Genomic DNA, 20,224 nt, shown 5'->3' with positions numbered 1-20,224 from the left:
TACATTTGGAATTTTGTGGTTTTGCTGTTGCTGAACGGTTCTAATCTGTTGATTTGTGCTCCAGGTGGTGTGGAGCCAGCATATGCAGACTCCGCTGAAGAGCTGCTGGTGGGGTCTATGAAAGTGCCTATCCTTATTGTCCCCAAGCCCGGGGGGGTTCCTTCCACGGGGATGGAGTGCCCCCCCTTTCAGGACATAAAGGGCTCACACCACATGTTGGCATCACACGCTGGAAGAGCACATTCACTGGATGACTCCCCCACCATCAAACAACGTTTGGCCTTGAGGCTGAATGAGAAAAAAGGTCAGGACTCCGACTCTCCCATGACCCAGTCCTTGAACCTCCTCAGTCCTCATAGCAAAGGCAGCACAGACTCCGGCTACTTTTCACGCTCCGAGAGTGCGGAGCAGCAGATCAGTCCTCCGAATACTAACGTAAAGACATACGAAGAGATTATGTTTGGTCGGACTTGGTACTACCGACCAAACTCCAGATCCAGACAGTCTATCACAGCGGTCATGGCAGGGGCGGACCCAGGCCTAGCGAGCCTGAAGCAACTGGACATGGGTAAGATTTCTGAGGATCATATCTGTTTCAGAGGTGATGTAGGAGTCTCTGGAGATCCCAAGCAGTATCCCACGGGACCCTGTCAAAGCAGTACAGGGCTTCTGGAGCCTCCATCGGACTCTGGGCAACTAATTAGGAGTAACTCCATGCCAACCTCCTCTCCTCCGAACCTTAGCGTCCCCCCAGCGATTCGAGGCAGTCACTCCTTCGACGAGATGATGACGTCGGACGATGTGTTTTACCCACCGGGGCGCCGGCTCAGAAGACAGGCGGCGTTTGAACACTCAGCTAACGAAGCCCACGTAGGAGAGGCCGAGGGCTACGGACACATGCCCAAGAATCTCGCTTCGCCTCTCGGCATGAAGATTGGTGAACGCAACCCGGGAGTCCCAGAACACATTGCCTACAGCCCATATGGTGCTAAAGTTAGCATGTCAGAAATAGCCACAAGAAAGAGGAGGAAAGAGACGAGTGTTGGGGATGAAGAGGACACTGGGCACTGTGACAGCAGCTGTAGTGGCTCAGTAGAGATGATAGGGGATTATGAGTTCAAACAGGGAAGTCTTGATGGGTCCAGAGGCACCCCAACAGGGAAGGGCTCTCTTCACAGTGCTCACAGCCAGTCGGACAGCTTTGATACCTGTGCCAGCATGTGCTCAGAGGACATCGCACTGTTTCCTGACTCTGAGGGCAGGAAGGCAGTCGGGAATGTCATATCAGTGATTCAGCACACCAACTCCCTCAGCCGGCCAAATTCCTTTGAGAAGTCAGAATCCTTTGAGCAGCCGGGATATCAGCCTTCAGATAAAGCTCTATCCAGCCAGTACTCCGAACAATCCGACACAGAGATCTTTGAAGATGCTCTGAGTCCTGAATCTGCCCTGCTAAGGACGGAGAGCATGGATCAGCAGCTGCAAAGTGACAGTGACCTGGCTTCCCTCTCATCTTCGTCTGCCGCCGCATCCCCTGGCCAGCCTTTCCACATCCCACATAAGCTAGTACGACAACCCAACATCCCTGAGATCCGGGTGACGGAGGAGCCGGACAAGCCGGAGAAAAACCCAGAAGCACCGATGACCAAGGAACCGGAGAAGCAGCTGCAACACGTGGAGGAGTTCCAGCTGCCGCAGAGGAGTGACACACTCGCCCAGATGCCGTCGGAGAAGCTCCCGCCCAAGAAGAAGAGGCTGCGCCTGGCGGATATGGAGCACTCATCGGGAGAATCCAGCTTCGAGTCCACCTGCACCAGCCTGTCTCGCAGCCCCAGTCAGGAGAGCAACCTGTCCCACTCCTCTTCATTCTCAATGTCCTTTGACAGGGAGGAAGGCCTCAAGTCCGCCTCACCCACCAAACAGGTAGCTTCCCTACAGCGGTTCTAGCCTAGTCTTCATGGCATTGGACCTACAATAGTTTTTTGCTATCCTCTTACTGTGTAGTCACACAGCACCTATAATACACTGTCTTTGTGAACCAGGATGATTCGTTGGCATCTGGCGGTGGACCCAAGCAGTCGGAGTTCCTGACGGTGCCTGGCAGTGGTCATTCCAGCCACCACCAGCAGAGGGAGATGAGGCGGTCGTCGTCGGAGCAGGCACCATGCACGCTGCCCACCGAGTTGCCTGAAATGCGCAGCAAATCTTTTGACTACGGAAGCCTGTCCTCATCCAGACAGGGAGAGATATACTCCAGCGCCTCTGCCATGAAGGAACGCCGGCGTGGATATCTTGTCCGACAGGTAAAGAAACTCCCTACGATTGTCATTATCTAAAAACTGCAAGTGTTGATTGTTCTTTAGTTTGAGCACCCATGGACCCTCCCTAGCTGGGAGAGGGGAAACGGGGCTGAGTGAAGTCCAAGGCACCACTGGACGTCTTAGAACCTCAACTTCATTCAGATGTCCTCACACTACATTATTACGGTGCAGCTGCACAGACTCTGTACTCAGTAAATATCACGGTATTTGAATTCATAGAGACTGACCACGTCCCCCTGCTCACGCATGCATTTGACAGGCTTCACTGAGTGTTTATCCAGAGGCAGTCGTCCAGGACCCGGGGCCTGCTGAGATGTCAATCAAACAGGAGGTTCTGGAACATGGGGCCTGGTCTGGCCCAGAAGTGTCCCCCCACAGCAGCAGCGATGTAGCCAGCAGAACCAAGAGAGTTGGCGGTAGCTCCAGTGGTAAGTTTGAATTACAGAGCTAAAGACTGTGTTGTCAAATTATCCATCGCTGCTTAATCATCCGTGATGCTTTCTCAAAGCTTTTATTCAAACCGCAGCTTCATGATAACATATGAGTCTAACATATGGAGGTCATTTTGTCGGGAAGACTTTTCATTTCTAATGAATCCCATTAGGAGGAGGATCCCACCAACACCAACAGCACCATCAGCATCTCCTGCAGCAGAGTATCAGCGAGGACAGCCTGCAGGACGAACCTCTTTACTGCAGGTAAATCATTCTGGGATTCCCTGTACAGCCCGCAAATACTTCTTATTGATGGAACGGACAAATTCAAACAATATGGAATGCAAAGTATTTTGTTAATGCTAGTACTTTTTCAACAATGGCAGTAGAATATTCAACCTTTTCTCCATAATAGGTCCCATCAGCATCGCCTGCAGGCTCAGGGCTCGTCATCAGAGGGAGAATATCAAGGTCACGAGGTCGTGAATAAAGAACTACTCCAGCAGTACCCGAGTGGCCCCCCCTTCCTTTCTTACCAGCAACCCGGTCTGTTCTGGAGTCAGGACGCCGGTCAGACACCCAGACAGCAGCTGACCATCCAGGCCCAGCAGCAACTCCAAAAGCTCCACATCAGGTCACCAGGCTCGCTGGCCGGTCATCCGCTCCACAAACAACAACCCCTCCACTCCCTGCACGAGATCCACGATCAGCAGCCGCATGACGGACAGTCAGCCAACCCGAGCTCACACATGTACCCCTCTTACTCGTCTCGCAGCTCTCCCCTGTCCCCCCAACAGCAAAACTTTGCCTCTCTCTCCTCCAAGCACTCCCTGCCCAGTTCCACCGGTGCCCGCGCCATGCTCCTGCAGCAGGTCCAGCCCGTCTTTGCCACCCAGAGCCTGGGCTCCCAGGCTTCTCTACCTGGTATGCTGGTTCCTGTGCGGATTCAAACCAATGTGCCATCGTATGGCAGTGTTATGTACACCAGTGTTAGCCAGCTGATAGCTTCCCATGGCAGCGGGGCACAAGGCATCGGCTCATCCAGGTCTCCAGTCGTCTCTGTGAGCGTCAGCAAAACACCTGGAGGTGTGAGTGGATCAGGTTTCAACCTGTCCCACTTCCTCGGACAGACTGATGGTGCTCTGCTGCGATACCCGCCCTGCAAGGTTCCAGATTCACTACCGGAGCAACGCCTGAACACAGGGATCCCACTGTCGCTGACGTCAGGCACCATATCCACCACGGATGCCTCGGGATCTGGCGTCGGAGGCAGCAAGCGCATGCTTTCCCCCGCCAGCTCCCTGGAGCTCGTCATCGAGACGAAGCAGCAGAAGAGGGTGAAGGAGGAGAAGATGTACGGACAGATCGTGAAGGAGATGAGTGCGGTGGAGCTGAGTGGGGCCGAGAACAAACCGGAGAAGGGGCAAGGCCGAGGTCAGCGAGCTCTTCTGAAGAGCGAGGGCTCCATGGACGATTCGGAGAGGATGTCCTCTTCTCCTCCACTCAGTGACTTCCCCGCCAAGATTACCATTCCCGTCCGATCCTCTGCCCCCCACCTCCCCGATGTTCCCCGTGCCGAGAGCTTCACTCCTCCCCTCCAGATTGTCACGGACCGCTCCCCGGCATCGTGCGGTCGGGACTCCCCAGAGGAGCTGGATGTGGACGACTCGGTCCCAGAGTCCAGCTCCAGCCCCCAGTCCATGGTGTCCTCCAACGATGCAGAGGACGCCGACGACAAACCGGCAAACCAGCCCACGAGCAGCGAGATCCCCGTCAGCATGCTGGTCCAGCTCGCCGCCAACCAAAGCGCGGTGTTGCCCGGAGCGGCGGGCCAGACTCTACTGCTCACCGACGTGGCTGACGTCCAGCAGTTTTTCCAGTTCCCGAGCCTGCGCACCATGAGCAGGGTCAGCTGGTGTTTCCTGAACTACACCAAACCCAACAGCAGCCCGACCGCCCTGCACAGCTCCGTCTACAACTCCTGGTCCGTGAGCTCCTACGACCCCAACCCTCTGAACCTCAGCACCAAGGCGGCGCTCGCCCTGCTGCGCTCCAAGCAGAGGAGGAACACCGACCTGATGTACTCCACCGCAGCCATGGCGCCACCCAGCTCTGGGAAGCTGGTGTCGTCTGTAGCCTGGAAGCTGAGGTTCGATCAGGTATGCTGACGTACGCGCATGTAAAAGTCATGTCAGTCACAGGAAGTGTGACCGGTTGATTCATGCTACGGCTCTCCTCTTTCCTTCTTCCTCTCTGTAGTTGAAGCCGGAGCTGATGCCAGTTGATGTCGGCCATTTTGGGAGGAAGATGAAGGGAGTGGTGTCATGGGAGCGTTCGAAGGAGGAGCAGGTGGAGAAGGAGGTCTCGGTCAAACAGCCCGCCACCGAACCGACACGCATCAAGATCTTCGAAGGCGGGTAAGTCCTTTAACATTTATCTCATGTAATATCACACGTATTCTAGTGAGAGATAACACCGTTTGTTTTCTATTCCATTAAATCTGAACCATAAATCATTTAAATGTAGTTCTTGCTGTTTGCCCTTGCACTTTGATGCAGATGAAACCCGTATTATTGTTGTAGTGTGTTGAATCCCTCCTTGGAGACCAGTGGGAACAGCAGGGAGCAGATTGGAAGTCTATTACTGTAAGACTATATGAGTGGGAACACTACCAGAATTTAAAGTGTCTGCAAAGTAGTTTGAGCCCTAATGAGACTTAAAAGTCAACGATCAAAAAGTTCTAGAGACGGTCTTACAAGGAAATTAACATGTAAATGTCTGCACTGCTGCAGAAAACACAAACAAACAAACCTGGCTGGAAGACAACAGTAGAAATCTAACACGGAGAAATGTTGAGGGGAACCGTTAATGTTCTCAGACAAAGAGCTTCAGAGCTTCAATCCTTTATGTTTCAACACGAAGAGAAACCCGACGTGAGGATCTCAGCCTGAATCCAAACCTCAGACATCTAGACTTGTTTTTATAATATTCAACAACGCACCCGGGTGACCTCTGGGTGAACTTTAAAGACGTCTGGTTGAGCATAATTCATATATGTAAATATATAAAAAGGGCTTTTCCTTTTACAGCCTATTCTTTGGGGTTAATTGGTGTCTGGTGAAGCCATCGCGGGCTAAAGACTTGCATGTCGGCTTTCATGATTCTCTCTCTCCCTTTTATAGACCAGTGTGAAGTGGGATCCCTCCCTCATTAGTTGGGTTTTAAAAGCCTTTTTCTAACATCAGCACATTTGTTCATTTTGTTTATGTTAATAAGAGATGAAGTCTTAATTTGATATGTATTGTACTTTAGTTACATTCCTAATTTTAAGTTTTAGGATGTTACACTGAAGTCCATTTGATTTGTACCACATGATTAGAAAAAGGAACTCCTGAGATGTGAAATAAGTTTATTTCATTTATTTTAAATAGACTTTTTGGACCAGCCAGTCTCATTGCAGGACATTAGTATTATTACTAATTATAACTGTTGCTTGTTGAACGTCGCGTCAGCAGGAAGAGTTGTTGTGAAGTCACGTTGTCTCCGACCTGAAGAAGTGCATCCAAACCTCAGTGTCCCGAGTTATTTTTAGCCTGACTGATGTTTTTTGGTAAACCTGCCTTCTTCAGAGATTTGAGGATTGGTGTTGCTCAGCATGAAACCAGCAGGTTGAATGTTGTGACTGTTGTAACGCCGTGGTCGGGCGGCGGTGGAACGTACCAACATGTAGGTGTCCTCGTAAAGGCCTTCCACTTTCCTCGACCCCGGTTTTTAAATACAAACTCATGTTTATTATCCCAGCCGGGCGTTCCTATTTTACTGCATCAACCACAGTTAACACAGCGAGCAGACGCCGAGTCAATGCGGATGACAACAAAGCCTCGGTTGTCATAGCGATGGAGATCCTTTATTGTCATTGCTATTATTAATTCTATGATTAAAGTTGCAGTGTTTTCCACAGAGAAAGAAGAAGTTGTCCAAAGCTGTGTAGTCTGAGACATTCCTCCTGTATTTAATGTTTTATGGTTTAACAGTCGAGCCAATGAGACGAGGTTACTGGATGGAACACACACACACATACACACACACACACACACACACGCACGCGCACGCACACACACACACACACACACACACACACACACACACACGCACACACACACACACACACACACACACACACACACACACACGCACACACGCACGCACGCGCACGCACGCACACACACACACACACGCACACGCACACACACACACACACACACGCACACACACGCACACACACACACACGCACACGCACACACACACACACACACACACACACACACACACACACACACACACACAGGCCGTTATTAAATGCATCAGACAGTGAAGTTATTCCCTTTTGTCCCCGAAGGACACTTTAGAAGCAATAAGTGGATAGAAGCATAGAAACACACACACATGCATGAGCGTAACAGTGTGCATACAGTCATAAGAAAAGTGAAAACACACGCAGGACTTAAAGAAGAAGGAAAGTCTTCCCGGGATGAAATCCACGAAGTGCGAGTTCTGGCGGTGAAACCGATCCGCTGCGTCGTCGCGTCCCCTGAAAGGTTTCGTGGTTTTGAAAGAGAATCCGCTTCATGGTCTTACCGTGTGCTGCGAATACGATCGAAGAAAAACAAAATAATCATAATTCATTTCTGGTGAAGCGGCCGCAGCTGTGTAAACGTCTCGACCCGGGGAAGCGCTGCGAGGTATTTCCCGCTCGGCGACGGCAGCTGAAAGACGAATCTCGCCGGCGGACGCAGCGTTTGATGAACCTGATACTTGACCTCCTTCGACACAAGGGGCCCTGAACGCACCGTCACTCCACAGTTCACCAGCCGTTTAAACGTTTCACCACACAGACTTCACAGAGGAGCTGTGATCGTCTGATCGGTGGTCGCTTCTCTCCACGGCAGACCGACCCCGCCGCCAAGCCGGGACAGAACATCATGTCTGTGGAAGGATATGGAGGCAGGACTGTGGTCTGCTTCTAGAGAGAAAGAACCAGCATGAAGACACCGAGAACTGGTTCCCAGTTCAGCTTCTGATCCCTGAAACAGAGAAACCTCGGCTACGCTTCATGAATGTGTGATGGTGGAACTGAAGAGGAGTTTTGTATCTGATAATCCACGAGGAAGATTGTTATTAAGGAATACGTTCTTGATGTTGTTGTACTTTATGTTGTTAAGTCGTTGGGTTCATCTCAGGTATTCCTAATAAAACATAAAAAACATCTGGAAAACGTATTCTAATGTTGGGCAAACATGAGTTCATCAGATTTTAATTCACCACAGATCCTCAGATTCAATCATCAACAAGAAAATACCAGATATGTTTGGGGTTATGACACTGTAAAATATCCCTCTCCATAAAACATTAAATATTCCTATTAAAATGTTAATGCTATGATGCATCTTTAAAACAGAGGCGAGTATCATTGAGGTAAAACTTACAGCTAAAACATAAGATTTACTTTGTCCGAAGGTTCAGATGCACATTTATATCCTGTAAATCTATGTAGATTTCATTTTATTGTTGCTTCTGGATTAAATGCCGTTTTAAAGTTATTTATTACGTATGTTTTTATGGAATAATATAAGTTGCATTTTGAAGTGTATCACGTGACGTTGATATGATCCAGAATTAAAGGTCTAAATTGATTTTGTTGCTTTTAATCACTAATCTTGAAGTAAAACATGCTCAAACGTCTTCATTTAAAGCAGAAACGCGTCTACATGATCTGCTCCTTGCTCTGCGTTCAGGTACAAATCCAACGAGGACTACGTGTACGTCCGAGGTCGCGGGCGGGGGAAGTACATCTGTGAGGAATGTGGCATCCGCTGTAAGAAACCCAGCATGCTGAAGAAACACATCCGGACGCACACCGACGTCCGGCCCTACGTCTGCAAGTTCTGCAACTTCGCCTTCAAGACCAAAGGTGGGCTTCTTCGATCTCATTCAGCGCATGTTGTCGGGCTTTTATCAGATATTCATGAGGAAAACTCCACATTAGAGCTTTGACCCAAGAAGTAAGCATGGAAGTAAGTAAACCTGCAGAGAGGCTGTTTATCCGTCGCTGTGGTCCAACAGGACTGACATCTCATCTTTAATAAGAAGACATTACCCCCCCATGTACAGAATGAGTCTGACTCTGTATTCAACCCAGAGTCATTTTGTCATTACATCACATTATGGATAAATTATATATAATTTGTAAATTGTAATTTTGTGGTCTCGCTGCTTCTATTTCCATTTCACTCTCTTTCTTTGTCCCTCTGCAGCCAAACAAGCTCTGGTTTCCAGTAAGACTTAGTCATTAAACGGTGTGTGTGTGTGTGTGTGTGTGTGTGTGTGTGTGTGTGTGTGTGTGTGTGTGTGTGTGTGATCTGTAGGGAACCTGACGAAGCACATGAAGTCTAAGGCTCATATGAAAAAGTGTCTGGAGTTGGGAGTGTCCATGTCTTCTGTGGAGGACACGGAGGCAGACGAAGGAGGTAGGAAAGACTAACACACACACACACACACACACACACACACACACACACACACACACACACACAGAAGAGAACAAAAAGAAAAACCATTTGTTTGGAGTCCTTTATTAGATTATTATAATAAATTCCCACCAACCATTTTAAAGACGAAATTTCCTTTTCCGACATTTTCCTCGTCGTTTCCCGTTTATGGTATTTTTTCTCTTCGTGATCCATGAAGTTGGCCGTGGCGTTAATAAGCCGATAGGATAATAATCTGATCATTATGACTGGGGAAGATGTTGTGGGTCTGAGAGGTTTGAATGTGATTTCCCATGAAATATTCACCGATAATAAATGATCATCTCAGCGTTTGTGAACGGTTTGGTTCAGCGTCTCGTTAATCTTTAGATGAGCTGATAATGAAGCTTGAAATGAGTGGGATTAGTTCATGTTCACCATCAACAACAACAACAACAACAACAACAACAACAACAACAGCTGTAGTCCAACACTGACCTCGTTAGGACTCGTTAGGTTGAAACGATGAAGGATATGTAAGTGCTGGAGCAGGATGTCATTGATAAGTCACAGTATTATCTGTGTACATTTACATCAACTTTTAATTAGTTTGTTTCATTTGGAAATTTAGGATTTAAGTCACAAATGTATCCAGTAATATTTTCACATGAGTTATACTTTTCTATCTCACATCTACAAGGAAATTAAACATTTAAAATCCCCTTTTCATTTCATCTGCATATTATTACACTTTCATACCAACCTAAGAGTGTTTTTATGGCCGTGCTGTTCCATCAAAGGGAATTATGTTATTCATATTTCTGGAGACTGGGTTTAATTTGATATGATGTGAATATTACTGGTTGTGGAGCTCCAGGACGTTGGTGCATACTTTACTGTTTGTCTAGAGAATTATCTGAGAGGTGGAAATGAAATCTGTCAGTGGCTACAGAACAGGAACTTCACATAAATGTTGTGTTTTAGTGTAAAGTAAGGTTTTGTCAGACACACACACACACACACACACACACACACACACACACACACACACACACACAGTAGAAACATAGTTCATACCTCAAATAGGAAATAATAACATATATATACTAAAAACCAAAGAATCAGAAAAACTGCAAAAAGGTTTGAAAATATGTACAAAAATTCTGTCCGTCCTGCAGAAACACCACCGTGTCTCAATGACGTGGTTGTATTTAGGTTCCTGTGATTGGTTGAGCCGGGAGGAGTGTGGTTTCAGTGGTGACCACATATTAATACTGTTTCTCTCCACTTCCTCCACTTTACTTTCTCCCTTCTGATCTCCTCCTCCTCCTCCTCCTCCTCCTCCTCCTCCTCCTCCTCCTCTAGACGTCGGAGATGAAGGCCAGAAGTCAGAGAAGATATCCCGAGGCGCCATGGCGGATCACCAGTTCTCAGACGCCGATGACTCGGACGGCGGCGACGAGGACGGCGATGAGGTGGACGATGACGAGGATGATGAGGACGACTACGACGGCGACTCCACCCCGAAGACTCGCTCGCGCTCCACCAGCCCGCAGCCGTACAGCCTGGCCTCCATGTCCATCACGGCCGTGGCCTCCTCCTACCCGGCTCCTCGCCTCCCGCACCACTCCGACCTCCTGGGCAACGCCAACAAGCCGCCGCTGTTCGGCTACTTCACCACGGTGCCGAGCATCCAGATCACGCCTCAGGCCCCGCCCAGCGACCACGACCCGGCAGACTACCAGCGAGGCCTGCAGAGGTCGCTGGGCATCAGGCTGCTGGCTCCGCCCTCCTCCATGGACGACGACCTCCCCGTGCCCTCCCCGGACCTCTCCTTCCCGTCCTCCCGCCTGTCCTCGCCAGGGCTGGACCACTCTGGATGCCCCTCCCCCATCTCCCCTTCCTCCTCGCCGTCAGCCCGGCGATACCTCTCCCCGCGGCGAGACCTGTCGCCCGGCACCAGACACCTGTCGCCCCGGCGGGACGCCTCCCCGCTGCGCCACGTCTCCCCCAAGAGGGAGCTGGGGGCGGCGGGGGGGTTCAGGCGGGACCTCTCCCCCAGGAGGGGCCGCCTCTCGCTGCTCTCCCCTCTGTCCCGGCCCACGTCGCCCGCAGGGAGGGACTACAAGCGTGACCTTTCACCCCGAGGACGCCACAGGGCGATGATCCGGCCCGTGTCTCCTCGCCGCGGGCTGCACCAACACCTCCACCACCAGAGGTGAGTCCAAGAATCTACGTTACGTGTGTTAGAACAGTTTCTTTGACAGTCGGTAGAATCAGGTAAACATGACAACAAAATAAACACTTCAATAGAACATGAAGATCAGATTTCAAAGGTCAGCCATGCAGGACTGATGCTTCCAATGTGTTGTTTATAAAATACAGTGTTTAGGATTTAGAGCAACAAGTTTTCATTAATGTTGAATAACCTGAAGAATGAGCTGTTTATGTTTATAGTAGCCTAGAACCAACCAAACTAGAGATAGCGTTTCTGTTCCCTGAAGGCCTCTATAGACCTCCGACACGCTTGGAAGGGAGGGGTGGTGTCACCACTAGATGTTTACTTTAGTAAAAGTCTTAATGTGGTATCTTTTTTCCGTGTGACCAGCGGCCAGCAGAGTGGCCTGCGGGGCCTCAGACCGGGTCACCAGGCCGGGCTGCTGGGTCCGGCAGAGCTGGGTCCTCTGGGGCGTTGCAGAACCAGCACCGAGATGGAGACGGTAAGAGTCCCGAAACTTTTCTAGCACTTTTCGACATGTATAAAAAGTTACGATATTCTCAACCTCTCCGATCCAGTGGCGGAGTCGCGTCGCTTGTCAATGTTAAAGTTCGGCCCAGGCAGCCAATGAAATGGAGCAGAAGGCGGGCATTGCTCCGTAACCACACCCTTCCTGTTTTGATGCTGGTAGATGTGGTAGGATCGGACAAAGGTTGAAATGAGAGGTTTTAATTTAAGCACGATGAGCTATATATGTTTGACCTTTAACTGCAGCCGAGTAAGAACCGGATCAGACTGAGACGAGGATTTTATTTTCTGTGGTGTTTAAGATAATCATTGAGCTTTCCACATTCTGTTATTTCAACACACTCACTTTTTCAGGACTTTTTTCTACATACTATATATTTTTTCAGGACTTTTTTGATTATTTTTCTCTACATACTATGAATTTTTTCATGACGTTTTTCATGACTTTTTTCAACATACTATGAATTTTTTCATGTTTTTTTTATGACTTTTCTACATACTATACATTTTTTCAGGACTTTTTTCATTATTTTTTCAGGACTTTTTTCGACATACTATGAATTTTTTCATGAATTTTTTCATTACTTTTTCGACATACTATGAATTTTTTCGTAATTTCTTTTCTACATACTATAAATCTTTTCAGGACTTTTTTCAGGATTTTTTCACTATTTTGTTCTACATACTATGAATTTTTTTCATTACTTTTTTCGACGTGCTATGAATTTTTTTGTGATTTTTTTTCTACATGTTATGAATTTTTTCAGAACTTTTTTGATGATTTTTTTCTACATACTATGAATTTTTTCATTAATTTTTTCAGGACTTTTTTCAACGTACTATGAATTTTTTCATTACTTCATTAACGTCCAAAAACAAATCAAGTTAAAAGGAGAACACATTAGAAAGGTTCAAACAGAAGAAAGGGGATCTGTAATAACCTCGCTGACACTCCTGCTTGTCCTGAAAGTGAGCGGAGAGGAAAAGCATCTGGAGAGGACGAGGAAACCAGGACTCGGTGTGTTGGATGGAACAGCGGCTGCTGGTTTCCGTGGTAACGGGATGTTGGCCGACTTCGTGTGGTTTATAACGCGGCTGTTTTTCTTCTTAAGAGCTCGGCTTTAAGCGGCGGCGGCGGCGGGTTCCACTTAAAGCGAGCGTGAAGCAGAGAGCGAGCCTGGCTCGGCATCGATACGACCTCATCACAGATTAATGTTTTAACCACCGTTATTCACACTTTGTGTTTGTTTCTCTTACACCAGAACAATCACATCTCTGTGCACTTCTCATCAAGGCATATTGATTTATCGCCTCACAAAATATTTGGTTTTCCATTGCGAGCCCCAAATGTGTTTATTTGAACTCACGGCGTCCAACGAGTGTTTGTTCTGCGGGTTTGACATTTAATTGAAATGAACCGAGAAGCAGAACAAATAAATACATTTGACTAAATGGTTTGTGATTACATCCACGTTTCCATGTTCATTTTCATCGCTTGTGTTTCCAGGAACATTGTCTGGGCTCACTGTCGCTAGGGGAACGGGACCAGGGTGGTAGCCGCGGCAACCAGTCCAGCCCACCTCACCAGGTCCTGTTCAGTCACCTTCCTCTCCACTCTCAACTCCAGGTACTTCAATCTCATCATTTATAAGTATGTATTTGTACCTTCTATATCTGGGGTTTGTACATTTTATTTTGTAGCATTATTTCATTTCATATATTTTATCCCCATTATTGTAAACACAATATTTATATAATAAAATGCCTCCACAGTGTAACGGTCATACAGAATGTCGTCGTACATATTTTACAGTACAGCTCATTCATTTTAAAGTGAGTAGTTTCCTGACCGCTGTAGTTACTATCTAATGACAGGAGGACTATTTTCCGTGGCGGATTTATATGTGGGATTGAGGCAGATGTTCACCATCATTTTAATTTCAGGTGCGTTCTCCGTTCCCGATGATCCCCATCGGAGGCATCCAGATGGTACACTCCGTCCCCACCTCCGTCACCGCCCCTCTGGGCCAGCAGGGGGCGCCACTGATGGCATCGCGCCTGCTGCTGCAGAAGAGCACCTCGGAGGAGGAGGCCGCCTCCCCTCATTTCACCTCCTTCACCGAGAGGGGAGTCCGAGGCGAGAGGCTGAGGGAGTCGTCTTCACCTCACCCCTCATCGCAGGAGAGAGAGGGAGGAGTGAGGGAGGGAGGGGTGAGGGAGGGAGGGGTGAGGCAGGAGCAGGAGGAGAGCATCCAGACCTGCACCAAAGCCATCGCCTCGCTCTGCATTGACTCAGAGGAGCTCGCCGAGAGAGGAGGAGGAGGAGCCAGAGGGGATAGGTGGAGAGAAGGCGGGACCTCGTCCTCCTCTTCCTCTCCTTCTGCGTTGTCCCACGATTTCCACCAACCGCAGCGCTCGCCGTCCGTCGCCACGGCGCCACCGTCTCCTCAGCCTTCACCTTCTCCTCCACAAGGTCCCGGGATTCAGCACTTTAGCGGCCTGGAGCTCAGGCCTCCCCACCCGCCACTCCCCCCCGCCTCCTCCCATCACTCCCCTTCCCCGACTCCCCCCTCCTCCTCCTCCTCCCCTCACCCTCCCAGCCCCGGCTCTGAGAGCCTCCGGCTGAAGAGAGACGGGGAGGCGGAGAGCACAACGATGAGCGGCGACGCGTCGTAAGGCTGCGGAGGAGGAAGGAGTTCTTTAGTTTGTTTGGATCATAGGAAGGGATGACGTGCAACAGAGAGAGGAAACACATACTTTTGCACACTTTTAACACGTTCTACTTCACTTTATACACTCTCTCTCTCACACACACACACACACACACACACACACTGCTGTCAGAAGGTACTCAGACACACATGGACTTCTGCAGCGTGGATGTGTGTGTTCCCACGTTGATGACATCACACACCAACAGGAGCCCGGCCGAACCGACCAATCAGGACTCAGCGGTACGTCGTTAAGGACAGATCAGACGTGTGTGCCTTTTCCTCCATCGTTCCCTTCTTTGTTTCGGCTTATTTTCTGATAAGCACACGAAGCAGGAAGGCCAATGTAAATATGACTCTCTCACGTATCAGCTTTGTAATAAATGCAGTCCCGCCCCCTCCCCCTTTACCTCCCCCACCTCCCCCGTCTTTCTTTCTTTCTGGACACCTTAAAGTCTTGACAAGCGATGTGAAGTTATGGATATTACTATTACGTACGGTTGCACTAAAACATATTTTTATATGAGTGAAATTTTAAAAATGGCTTTTTTTGTGTACAGCAGCAATTCTATAATACTATTTATTATTGTTACCATGTTTCATAAATTGTACATTTTTTTCTTAAATGTCGTGGATGCCTTTTTCTATGTAAAGCATGGGGTTTTTGCTATGGCTTACATTAGGAGGATATGTACACTGTAATATGGCTTTATATGTTAGACTATTTATATATGTCTACTTGGAGGTATATATACACATAGAAGTAAGATTACCAGAATATTTACCCAGCATATGAATACATACAGTATATAGATCTATCTATCTGTCTGCACTTAACATTTGGAATGACATCACATTAAGGTTACGTGGTTTGCTTGTACATTTCTCTGCTCCCCCGTGATTTCTCCTTTTTTACTTATTTCATGGTATTATTTTTGACTTTTTCGATGCACAGACTCAGCATTAAGTGAATGAACATGCCTTCTTGCACCGCGGCATTCTGCTCACACACACACACACACACACACACACACACGCGGATATCCATATGAAAGGTAGCTCATCTTTCTGAACACCAACATGTTTTGAGTCCGGTTCTGTCGGTCTGATATCTGAACGGGGAAACATTCCAGTCCACGTGAATATTCAGTCAACACACTCGTAGTCGCCCCAGTACTCTGATTTAACTTCTTCTCTTACAAACACCAAACTCTCTGACGAATGCACCTTATGAAGTCCCAGCGTTTAGTTTCCAGACTTGGAAGCGTTGAGGAGGAGACTCAGATGTCTGAACAGTAATAATCACAATAACACATCTAACAGTGCTGCGTTCCTTCACCCTCCTCTCAGAAGCAATATCAGCCAAACCTCTGCTCACCAGCAGGGGGAGTGTTTGTTGCAGGGCAACAAGAAAACATCCTGAAACCAGCAGGTCAGGTGTTTGTGGGCGGAGCTGCAATGTGAGTGTGTATCTGTGTATTGTGTATCGGTGTGTATTCCACCAGTATATCCTCTTCTTACGACTCTTTTCTATTTGGATCCTCCTGTTATTACACTTATCATGACGACAATGATGTCTTTAAAAATCTCTTTCTCTCTTTCAAAGATATCAAAGCACAAGTCATTGTATGGAAATGACAACAAAAAAGGACAAAAAAAAGGTGAATGTGCATATAAAAGGGTAACTTTGTGACGGTGTTCTGTGGATTTAATACATATATCATGTATGACCCCAGTTGCAACAAGGAATCGCAGTAGAAGTGGAAAAATTGATTGTTGTTTTCAAATAAATATGAATAGAATCATGTTTGGCTGCGCTGTTTTTATTTATTTACTGCTTTTTTTTCATGATTACAGTATAAATATTATTGACAGGTCATGAAATAAGAACAACATGTTTTGTCTGAACCAGATAATAATAACCGGCTCTGCTGTTGAGAAACTCACCGACTAACGGATCACAACCAGAGCCATGTCCATCTACACTCACTATTAATACATATTATATCATGACATTATGACATACTATATTATTACATAGTATATAATGACATTATATTACGACACACTATATTAATACATATTATATCATGAAATTATATTAATACATACTATCATACATGACATACATGACATACTAAACTATTTCTTTGAATGTTTGTGACACGTTTTCCTCGACCTAAGAGGGTTTTTTTGCCTCGACTTAAAGAAAGCAATAGATTAAAATTCACCATGAGACTGTTGTAGTTTGTTCAAACGAATGTCGTGATTTAAGAGGGACGACAACAATGTTTTCCCAGTATATTCCACCCGGTGCCACATTCTCTAAATATTTCTCAATTTTAAAGCAACAGTGGTCACATTATTGTACACTGTTAGTGACTGTTATAGTAGAAGTAAAGGTAGTAATATATGTAAATAATAGTATAGCCAATCAGAGCCTGTCAGTGGAAAAACAAGCACTTTTATTGGATGTAAATGGCGTTGCCAGATCCAAATTCAGAATTGATGTTATTAGACACAAAAATATGGGAAAATAGGGTCCAGACTGATTTTGTTGTATTCCCTCGGCCTGCTTCCTTGGTTTTTGTTCCCTGACAGTTTTTCATTAAAGCTCACTTTTTGTTCAATTTTACCGTCTGCCTGCTTTTCTGCATTCAGGGTCTTTTTTCTACAAAAAGAAAAACTCCTCTTTAATCCTTTTCGATCACATCTGGACGGACAGGATTGTGCACCTTTTTAACAATATATGCAACAAAAAACTTTAAAATTAACAAAAAAAAGTCCTTCACCATTGATGACCACGTTCTTTGTGAAACGAGGTCGTGTGACAGTGAAGTTCTTCAGTCAGCGTTGGAGTTTATTGAGGAACTTGTTTGTGCAAAATGTTCAGATACGATCTGTCTGCTTAATTTAGCAACGCTGTGCACATGCATGCCAACAACATGCAGACACACACACACACACACACACACACACACACACACACACACACACACACACACACACACACACACACACACATTCAGTCTCTGGGGAGGTTTCCATACGCTGAACCATGAAACTACGCTCACACCAACTAGTGATGAAAGTGATTCCTGAACGCTAATCAGGACCAAAATAACCGGCTTGATCACCGCCGATCAAAGACCGGGACTCACCGCCGGCGGACAGACTGACAGCAGAAATGTAAGTCGACACCAACCCAGTTGTGTCAACAAAAAGGAAGGAAAAAACACACAAAAAGTAGACAGATAGACATATGTGGGACATGGCTAATGACAGGGAGTGCATTAAAATTAGAAATAAGAATCAGACAGAAGGAGGTGGAGACGGAGTAAAGGCATGAATACAGCGGGAGTCGTATGTGGTGAAGACTTATTATCCGACCTTGTTCAAAGAGCATTTCAAACAGATTGTTGGTGCCGGGGTTGGAATTAGTGCTTCTTCTTCTAACACTGTTCCTGCAGCGTCGACAGGATGTAGTCTATGACATCACCACTGGTGTTCTACTGACAAGCCTGGAAGCAAGAGATGTAAAGACATACTCCTCACTCACCGACACACCAGAGATGTCAAACCCCCGAAGCTGCTAGATCTGCCCAGAGGGGCACCCGGTCCCTCCAGATCCAGACCGTCCAGGTTTCCGAGTTAAAACCAGCCCCTCACAGTCCTCTCCAGGTCGGCAGAGGTCCGGTGCTGAACCCTAATGAGGAAGCTGCTGCCCTCTGGAAGAGATCTCACACCTCGGGTAAAACGTCCCGCCGTCAGGCTCCTCGTTGCTCCTCGATGCTCCTCGTTGCTCCTCCATGCTCCTCGTTGCTCCTCCATGCTCCTCGTTGCTCCTCCATGCTCCTCGTTGCTCCTTGATGCTCCTCGTTGCTCCTCCATGCTCCTCGTTGCTCCTCCATGCTCCTCGTTGCTCCTCCATGCTCCTCGTTGCTCCTCCATGCTCCTCGTTGCTCCTTGATGCTCCTCGTTGCTCCTCCATGCTCCTCGTTGCTCCTCCATGCTCCGTACAAGAGGAAGCTTGAGCTGAATGTATCAGCACATGGCCTCTACAGCCTCTTACTGGTTGAATGATTGTGATGTCCGGTATGTACTGGTATGTACCGGTTTGTACTGGTATGGTACTGGTATGTACCGGTATGGTACTGGTGTGTACTGGTATGTACCGGTATGTACTGGTATGTACTGGTATGGTACTGGTATGTACCGGTATGTACTGGTATGTACCGGTATGTACTGGTATGTACTGGTATGGTACTGGTATGTACCGGTATGGTACTGGTGTGTACTGGTATGTACCGGTATGTACCGGTATGTACTGGTATGGTACTGGTATGTACTGGTATGTACCGGTATGCTACTGGTATGGTACTGGTATGTACCGGTATGTACCGGTATGTACTGATTGTTCCTTTGCCTTTTTAACCTGATTAGCACAAAGACACCAATCACCTTGTTTTGACAACAAAGTATTGAATTGAATTTAACTTATAAAAGCAACATTTCACCAGCTCTTCAACAACGTTCCTCTCAGTCGAGTTATTTTACAAACTCACGCCATCATCGCCGCAGCCGATGTCAGAGCAACCGACGGACTCAGAGTGCACCCTGGGAAAGCTTTCATTACTGGTTGAGTTTCACCAACTCAGCTTGTTTACATGCCTGAATGGTTAGTAGCAAACCCACTGTGGTGGGACGTATGTGTGTGTGTCGCAAAGTAACGTTGCAAAGTAACGTTGCAAAGTAACATTGCAAAGTAACGTTGCAAAGTAACGTCGCAAAGTAACATCGCAAAGCGACGTTGCAGCAAAGTAACGTTGCAAAGTAACATCGCAAAGTAACGTCGCAAAGTAACATTGCAAAGTGACGTTGCAGCAAAGTAACGTTGCAAAGTAACATCGCAAAGTAACGTCGCAAAGTAACATCGCAAAGTGACGTCGCAAAGTAACATCGCAAAGTGACGTTGCCGCAAAGTAACATTGCAAAGTAACATTGCAAAGTAACGTCGCAAAGTAACGTCGCAAAGTAACGTCGCAAAGTAACGTTGCAAAGTAACGTCGCAAAGTAACATCACAAAGTGACATTGCAGCAAAGTAACGTCGCAAAGTAGCGTCGCAAAGTAACGTCGCAAAGTGACGTTGCAGCAAAATAACGTCGCAAAGTAACGTCGCAAAGTAACATCGCAATGTGACGTTGCAGCAAAGTAACATTGCAAGGTGACTTCGCAAAGTAACGTCGCAAAGTAACGTCGCAAAGTAACGTCGCAAAGTAACGTCGCAAAGTAACATCGCAAAGTAACATCGCAAAGTAACATCGCAAAGTAACATCGCAAAGTAACATCGCAAAGTAACATCGTAAAGTAACGTCGCAAAGTAACATCGCAAAGTAATGTCGCAAAGTAACGTTGCAGCAAAGTAACGTTGCAAAGTAACATTGCAAAGTGACGTTGCAGCAAAGTAACGTTGCAAAGTAACA

The 20,224-nt window shown here is 47.2% G+C and overlaps 1 protein-coding gene across 1 annotated transcript in view; it reads left to right on the top strand.

Annotated features, from left to right (window-relative positions):
• Positions 1–16,547, top strand: part of hivep2a (HIVEP zinc finger 2a) — an 83,167-nt gene extending 66,620 nt beyond the window's left edge. The window contains exons 6-17 of the mRNA XM_084030839.1: positions 65–1,923; positions 2,043–2,303; positions 2,581–2,749; positions 2,926–3,019; positions 3,171–4,914; positions 5,015–5,172; positions 8,552–8,727; positions 9,182–9,283; positions 10,649–11,501; positions 11,892–12,003; positions 13,537–13,656; positions 13,974–16,547. Coding sequence (XP_083886965.1) covers positions 65–1,923; positions 2,043–2,303; positions 2,581–2,749; positions 2,926–3,019; positions 3,171–4,914; positions 5,015–5,172; positions 8,552–8,727; positions 9,182–9,283; positions 10,649–11,501; positions 11,892–12,003; positions 13,537–13,656; positions 13,974–14,705 — 6,380 coding nt within the window. The 3' untranslated portion in view covers positions 14,706–16,547. The remainder of the gene's footprint in view (positions 1–64; positions 1,924–2,042; positions 2,304–2,580; positions 2,750–2,925; positions 3,020–3,170; positions 4,915–5,014; positions 5,173–8,551; positions 8,728–9,181; positions 9,284–10,648; positions 11,502–11,891; positions 12,004–13,536; positions 13,657–13,973) is intronic.
• Positions 16,548–20,224: the final 3,677 nt, after the last annotated feature.

This window comes from Eutrigla gurnardus (genome assembly GCF_963514095.1).
Source record: "Eutrigla gurnardus genome assembly, chromosome: 16".
NCBI classification, from domain to species: domain Eukaryota; kingdom Metazoa; phylum Chordata; class Actinopteri; order Perciformes; family Triglidae; genus Eutrigla; species Eutrigla gurnardus.
This window is presented reverse-complemented; position numbering and strand designations above follow the sequence as displayed.